Raw genomic sequence first — 8175 nt, forward strand, 5'->3', positions numbered from 1 at the left:
TATTCTACACCTTTAACAATGAAACATACGAAGGGATTAAAACATCAACCTAATCGCGTGCACTGAACATGTTTGCGACGTATAATTCACAGTCAGCTGAACACTTGTTCCATGAATTAATTTTCAATGATATTAAATTCCTGCGGAAGCGCGGGAATAAAAGATCATCTACTATAATCACCTACTTAATCCACCATCAAATTATCCTCTGAACAATTCTAATTCGATAGCAATCCAACAATCAAACACTCCTAAACTATGTTAAAGAGACAATAGCAAAGGAATTAACATCACTACATTATTAGCTAAAAACATAGTGAATAAATATTGAGCACATTGTTGGACACAAACATATGATATCAATGGTGTAAAAACATCCATACAAGCCTAGATTACAACTTGGAGCAACATAGAGAGCTTAGCCTAAAAACATTGTGAAATATGCAATAAAAACCGTAGGATTCAAGCTCTCGTTGAGTGGAATCGAGATTTGGAGACGGATCGTCAGAATGTTGGCCGGAACTTCTTCCTCCTCTCTTTCTCCCTTTTCTCTCTTTTTTCCTCTGCCAAAAAAACGTCTGACCCCCTTTTTCTCATCACCTCCCCTTTTTTTAATCAATTTCTATCTCTTCCTCCTTTTTCCAAAACCGTCCCATCCACTATCTCTCTCCCTTCTTTTCTTCTGCCACAAAACTGCAATATATTCTAATGAACTACCCGGCCGGGTAGAATTTTACAACTAAAAAGTCACCCGGCCGGGTGGCCAATTTCTAGGACTTGCTGGAATTTTCGCACAACCTTTTCACCATCCGAGCTTCATTCTTTGTTTCACCATTTATTCTTCTTCCTACACCACAAAACATACTTTTGCGAGCATCAAACTATATAAATCATGTAAAGTTAGGAGAATAAAAATGTACAATTTGATTCACATCAATTATCCTTCTCGTTTGATTATTTTATTATTAAATTCATTTTACTACTATTAACCATAGGTAGTGCTTGAAATCTAGGATTAAATACAAAAATAAAAATAAATTTCATAATTTTAAAAATGAATTAGCCATATGAAATAAGTCAAAATAATTTTAAATATAATTTTAACTTTATCCATTTTATTATTTAATGTTACATAGATTTGTTAGACAAAATTTAGTGATATCCTCCAAATAGAAGTATTAAAAAAACTAACTCTTCGATATGAATTTACTTAAATTTTGGAGTCTCTATAAATTCACAGATTGTATAAATGGAAATAATGAAGACATTTAATGGTGATATCTTTACAAATATAAAAAGGGCAATTTAGTTAGAAAATAATAAATTAATAAGTAAACCGGTTTAAAATTTAAGGGTAATTTGTGTATACAATTATTGTAAATTTATCTTTACTCATTTAAATTTCGACTTCGGTTTTGAAATTTAAACTGTATGATTGAGATGATTTTGAATTGAATATTAAATTCAAATTAATTAAAAATCTACACTCTCAATTCCATGATACCAAATAGAGTATATATCTTGAATTAATTTATCAAAATAGAAAATCCTCCTATCAATAAATCTCTTTTATTAAATCATGTGTGACACTCCATCTGTCTCATGTTTTGATCCACCTACAAATACATGTGTCATTTACATTTTACTAATTTTACTAGCTGGATTCCACTTTTAAAAAGATTTGTGCAATTAGTCGCCAATATAGATAATTTATCAAAATTAGAAAAAAAATGTGAAATATGCCCATGGCCATGGTGGCCATTTTAGCAGTGCGTTTTTCATTAACTAAAAACGTACTTACCAAATTTGTAAATAAAAAAATGTTTATGTATTTTCTACCAGATGATTGAGATTGGAATAGTAATTGTTAATTGTTTACGAGAAAATATGATAATATGAAGAATGTGTTCATGAATGACGAGGAGAATTAAATACTCTCTCTGTCTATGTTATTTTATTTGAATTTTTGGATTATAAGATCAAATAAGTTGATGTTTTATGATGAGGAAGATAAGAGTTAATGAATGACGAGGAGAATTAAATACTCTCTCGACTATCTGTGTATGTTATTTTATTTGAATTCTTGTTTATTAAAATGAAATACTAAATTGATGTTTAATGAATGACGAGGAGAATTAAATACTCTCTCGACTATCTGTGTATGTTATTTTATTTGAATTATTGTTTATTAAAATGAAATACTAAATTGATGTTTAATGATGTAAGAGATAATAAAATAAGATAATTAAACAGTATTTTTTTATCAATAAAGATGATTTGTTTTTCTTTGCCGTTTGTACCAATAAATATGATCTACTATTACTAAAAAGTAGAAATATTTTTTTTTCTTTTTCTTTTTTCTAACCGTTCAAAAAAAAGAGGATTATTCGTTGGGATTTAAGGGAGTAGGAGTAGGCCTGCAAATTTAATCCGCGGGTTTCGGGTATACCCGACCCTGACCCAATACCCGCCGGGTTTTGGGTACCCGAAACCCGAAATTATGGGTTCGGGTACGGGTTTGGGTAGTTAATGTTAGAATTTTTCAGATTTAGGGTACCCGACTAATACCCGATTAATTATGTATTTGTGTTAAACATTTGTGATAAATATTTTTATTTAGTATAGGTTGTTTTGACATTTTATTGTTCTATTATCTCGACTTTAATACTTCTTTACGTTCGTGTTATGTTCATGTTGCATTATTTATGTTCTTACTTGTTATCTTTTGAAAATATATAGTTATGCTTTCTCCATTTTATTTACATGTTCATTTAATGTCTTAACAAATTATTTTAATCTCGTTTCAATTTATGCCAAAATTTTCTTTATTTTAAAATTAAGTTGTGTCTATTTGTTTAATGTCTATTTTATATAGAGAAAGCTAAAACATTAGAAATTTAGAATTGAAGTTTAGACTTTTAATAATAGTCAATAAATAGTAGTATTGTGTTATTTTTAATAATTTATATTCTCATCGCAATATAATTTATATAAAAGAATAAATTTGAAATATAATAATTTCGGGTTTATGGGTACTCGGTTAGTTGGGTTCGGGTACCGCATCAGGTATTAGGGTACCCGAATTCACATACGAATCGAGTATTGGATATGATATTTTTGAGATTTCGTGTTCGGATGCCCGAATTTGCAGGCCTAAGTAGGAGTATTATTTTTTGTTTATAAAAAAAAATTGAACAATTGTATGGGATAAATCAGTTAAAGTAGCGTGGGATGGACGAGGGAGTAGTTAGGGTATCCACTATGGATAGCCGCTGCTATAGCCGCGGTTGGGGGCGGAAGCGGGGGCGGTTATAGTGGAGTTGGTGTACGCCCGCGGGGCGGACACCGAAATGGGGGCGGTAGGCGGCGGACGGGCTTCAGCCGACTCCGGGGCGAGGACGCGACTCCTCCGGGGCGGACGCGGCGATAGGTGCGGCGCCTATAGTGGCGGCACTGTCCGCCACGCCAGTTGACGATTTTTAATTTTTTTTTCATTTTAATTCACCTATAAATACACCCCACTCCATTAATTATTTTCACACCATTCCAACTCGACATCACTAAAAATCTCTCTCACTACAATTTGTGGTCGGAAATGAACAATTTGTGGAGAGACAGCTGGAATGCTCTAATTCAACAGGTGCAACACCAGGCCGCCCAGGAGGATGCGGCCCGTTTGACGGAGGAGGCGGAGGATGCGGAGGATGCGATCCCTCGTGCCATTACTCATCGGCGGACAATCCCACGAGACCACGTCGGTGCGCACCAGCGTCTAATGGATGATTACTTTGTGGATAACCCCCGTTATCCACCCGAGATATTCCGCCGGAGATTCAGGATGTCGCAACGGTTGTTCAACTATATAGCGACGAATCAAATTTTAAATTTAATTTTAATTATAATTATAATTTTAATTTTAATTTGTATAGTCATCTTCTTCTAATTACGTATAGCCTATTCATAATTACTTGAAACATTATAAAATAAAAATTGATTATAAAAATTGAGGGCTATTGGAAGTGTCCACTATAGTGGCAGAAACAAAATTTTAGAGCTATGAACAACAAAACTGAGGCTATAAATAAAAAATGGGGCGGGGCTATTGGGGTGTCCACGTTACAGTGGACACTCTTAGTTAGCTCAAGCTAAATGTAATTTTGCGTGGAATCTTAAATGTCTCGAATTGGAATCTAAAACCTTGACAAATCAACCCTGGCTTTTGGAACAGCCACTCTCTCTCTCTCTCTCGGCTGATATTATCAACAATGGATGGCGAGCTTCAAGACTGGGAGCTCCTCCACCACAATTCTGATTCCGAACCAATTCCCTTCGACGACATAGATTCCACCGGCTTCATCCACGCCGATTATTTCTCCCTGGACTCTCTCAAACGATACGCCCACAATTCCGATGACAACAACTCCGCCGTCTCCGATAATCCTAGCTGGATTGATCCAAGCTCCGACGACAATCCCGCTCGCTATCTCCACAAGGAATCCACCGAATTCTGGTCCGATTCCAGCAGCGAAAGGTCTGAAGATCGCAACAGGTTCACCGATTTCTCAGCTAGAAATGAAATAGGTTTTCACGAAGGAATTAGGGAAGTTGGTGAAAAGGGGGATAAAGTGGATTCGAATCGAATTGAGGCAAAGTCTAGCAGCGTTTCCGAAGAATTAGACAAAGTGGAGGAGAAGATGGAGAGTGGAGATGATCATATGGGAAACGAAGAGATTGATAAGAAAAGTAGTCATGTGGTAGTGTGGTGGAAGATGCCAATGGAGTTTGTAAACTACTTTGTGTTTCGGATGAGTCCGGTTTGGACAGTCTCTGTGGCGGCTGCTTTCATGGGGTTTGTGATTTTGGGGCGCAGGTTGTATAAGATGAAGAAGAAGAACAGGGCTAGGGGACTGCAGATTAAGGTTGCTGTTGATGATAAGGTCAATTTTTTCTTCTCCCTTCCTTATTGTATTTGTCTCTTTAACTCATCCTATCATATAGTTTTGCATGTTTCGAGCTTTGTTGAATACCAATTCAATAACTGTACTCTTTATAGAAATGAATATCTCTTCTTGGAACCTTGAAAACAGAATTATCCGATTAAGGAGGGTATTTGGCTGCTAAGTCTAGAAGATTGATGGCTGAACAGCGATATAGGGAGAGAGAATAGATAATAAGAGGAAGAAATAGAGTTAGATGGCAGATAGGGAAGGAAACAAGAGATAGAGAAACACAGTTTTTGTTTAATACTTCTTACTTATTTTCTTATCTAACTGCACGACACATATTTACACTATCAAAGGATTCAAAAATTTGGGAGGATATAATAAAAATCAAATCAAATCACATCCTAAGTACTCAAATTAAATATGGAAATAAATCATAAAGATAAGGATGACACTATCACAGAAATATACTAGAAGATTGACAGCAAAGGTTGGTTTTCGCATCTTGCTTCAAGTGATTCTGAGTGTGATTGTTGATTTGGGATGGATTACACTGCATCAATCTGTTCCTCTTCTCTTTTCTGCACATCACAACAATAGACCACCTTGCCGTGATTATACAGTCTCCCAGTTGAAATTAGTGCTGTTATTTTGTTGATTCTTCCTTTGCTATATATCTTCTGCTTTGGGCCTGATCCTCTAGATATATAATGTATTTGAAAATATATACTCCTATCCTCGAACCTATTAGGTGAAGAAATTTTGTAAATTCCAATAATATGTGTTTGTCACCGCACGATCATGGAGTTAGCTTTGGTTTTTTGGACATCTGCAGCTCCCCCGTTTGATAAAATTGGATATGCTTTGGTATTACTGTTGAATCTTACTCTGTTATACTTTGCATTGTTTTGAGAGTCTGAGACTGAAGCTCAAGGTGTATGTTTGGAAATGCATAGTTGCCCCTCAAAGTTTGAAATCCTGTCTATGATGAAATATGTCTGTTAATTCCTACATCCTGTGCTTGATGCAATCAGAATGTTTGACAAAGCTGAATTTCTCTAACTAACTAACTAACAAGAAAAGGTCTAATGCACCGTATGATTGGGGAGGAGCAGTTTAGATTTGGTATGGACAGAGTTAGGATTCTTTTCTGATGCGCTACGTAACCATCATAGTTTCCTATTCTTGAGCTGCTAGTCATTATAAAGAAAGACCTGGTGGTCTTTATCCTTGGTAAAATTCTTTAGGATTCTCTGATATATATTTATGGTTTTGTTAGAAAGGATTCATTGTTGATCTCAATAATTTTATAGAAATTGACTATCGCATCAATCCATCCTCCTCTCTTTTATGCACATCTCAACATCATATATATAGACAGGGGGGTGGGGTACTAAAGATAGCTCTGCTCCATTGGCTATAGCAACCATCTATGCTTCTCAAGAATTTGGTCGCCATAGAATATTCCTGTTGGTATTGTATCAGTGTCGTGTTCATCTGTGTTTTGCTGATTTCTGAAATGACCTGATCAATGATTATCACATCCAACTTTATGTTCGAAAACGCCTATTCACATGAATGAATTCACTTCCCATTACTGCCTTGTTCACCTTGGTAGAGCATACATAAATTTTATGTGTTTTGTGTGGTTTGGATTGTGCAGAAGGTTTCTCAGGTGATGAGCCGTGCAGCTCGTCTGAACGAAGCATTCTCAGTTGTGAAACATGTACCTCTAATTCGGCCTTCACTACCTGCCATTGGCATCACAAGCTGGCCTGCGATGGCTATAAGATAAGCGGGTCGCATTGCCTGTAAGACAGCTGATGGGGGTAGTATATGTATTATCAAGTTGAAGACTATGTTTAGTGTCCAGTTATTGTGTATAACGCAAGTATTGTATGTTTGGATATTCAATGTGAGTTGATTCATATCGAAAATGTGAAGCTAAAATAAGATCAACTTCAATACCTAATGAGGCACTGCTCCTCTCACCAATTGATTTAGGACAAACATCACAAAGGATTTGATTGATCTCCTTTTACATGTGATGTTCCTGTCCTGGGATGTGTTCATGCGGCCCTATTCTCCAGATTTATAGTACTTGTCATTGTGGCTGCTTTGTGAGCCATACAAGAGTAATTGTTAACAGATTTATAGTGATACTTAAAAGGGATAACTGCCTTAAAAGTCACCAACTTTGTCCGAATTCTGGTTTTTCCCACGAGCTTTAAAATTGGCGTATAAAGTCACGAACTTTGCATTTAGTCGCCGATTTCCCATGATTGTTTTTCCGGCGAAATGTTGAGTTGACGTGCCGTTTTTAAATGATGTGGCGTCTCGTGGCAGCTTACATGGGCATCATGTAGTGACTCTGAAAAAAATTAAAGAAATAAATTTAAAAAGAAAAATTCAAAAAATAGAAAAAACTTAAAACACAAAATTAAAAAACTTTAAAAAAACTTAAAACACAAAATTAAAAAATTAAAAAACATAAAATTTTAAAAAACTTAAAACACAAAGAATCATACAGTACTATATTGTTTTCAATTTTTATAGATTGAAGTAAGATTAATGAAAAAACTCACCAGCATCAAAGCCACAACTTCGCAATCGCGCCATTAGCCGCCGATTGAATTCCGGCGACGAATCCTCGCCGCCGATGACTTCCATCGCCTTCTCCACCGCAGTAGAAATGTTTCTCCCTACACTGTCGTCGCGATCAAACAATTTACTCAAACAATCATGAAACCCGGAATCCTGCGAATCACTCTCAAATTCATCATCGTCGATCTCAACTGGATTTCCGTTTCGATCGCCATCTCCGCCGATTCTCTGCTCCCTAATTTCTCTCTCGAAGAAGGAATTGACGAGATCGGACAAATCGGCGGAGTGCTCGCTGCTGCCACTCTCGAACGACCTATCTCTCGACATCTCGTCGAAGGCCGCCGCCATCCTTCCGAACCTCGCCGGAATATTCACCATTTCCGCGATTCCGATTTCCCGCTGAATTCAAAATTGTGTCTGTCTCTAATTGTTTTTACTGATTCTAGTAGAAATTTTGAGAGAGAGAGTGTTGGAATAGAAGAAGACTGATGAAGCTTTTATAGAGAGAGAAATATGTAAATATGGAGTTAAAGCGAATGGTGAAGATGTCGTGATTATGTTACGATAATGTTTACACCTTGGCTACGAGCGGGAGTCCGGAGGTACGATTGGCTGAGGAACGTGGCTG

At 36.3% G+C, this 8175-nt stretch overlaps 2 protein-coding genes across 2 annotated transcripts; one reads left to right on the forward strand and one right to left on the reverse strand.

The window, feature by feature from the left end:
• The first annotated feature begins 4181 nt into the window (after window positions 1-4181).
• On the forward strand, window positions 4182-6915 carry LOC121807169. The gene is made up of 2 exons (XM_042207372.1): window positions 4182-4937; window positions 6607-6915. The coding sequence occupies exons 1-2, from the start codon at window positions 4266-4268 to the stop codon at window positions 6736-6738; spliced, it is 804 nt and encodes a 267-aa protein (XP_042063306.1). The 5' UTR covers window positions 4182-4265; the 3' UTR covers window positions 6739-6915.
• A 596-nt stretch (window positions 6916-7511) lies between these two features.
• LOC121809156 lies at window positions 7512-7925 on the reverse strand. Its single transcript, XM_042209698.1, has one exon. The coding sequence runs from the start codon at window positions 7923-7925 to the stop codon at window positions 7512-7514; it is 414 nt and encodes a 137-aa protein (XP_042065632.1).
• Window positions 7926-8175: the final 250 nt, after the last annotated feature.

Source organism: Salvia splendens, chromosome 6 (genome assembly GCF_004379255.2).
Source record: "Salvia splendens isolate huo1 chromosome 6, SspV2, whole genome shotgun sequence".
NCBI lineage: Eukaryota > Viridiplantae > Streptophyta > Magnoliopsida > Lamiales > Lamiaceae > Salvia > Salvia splendens.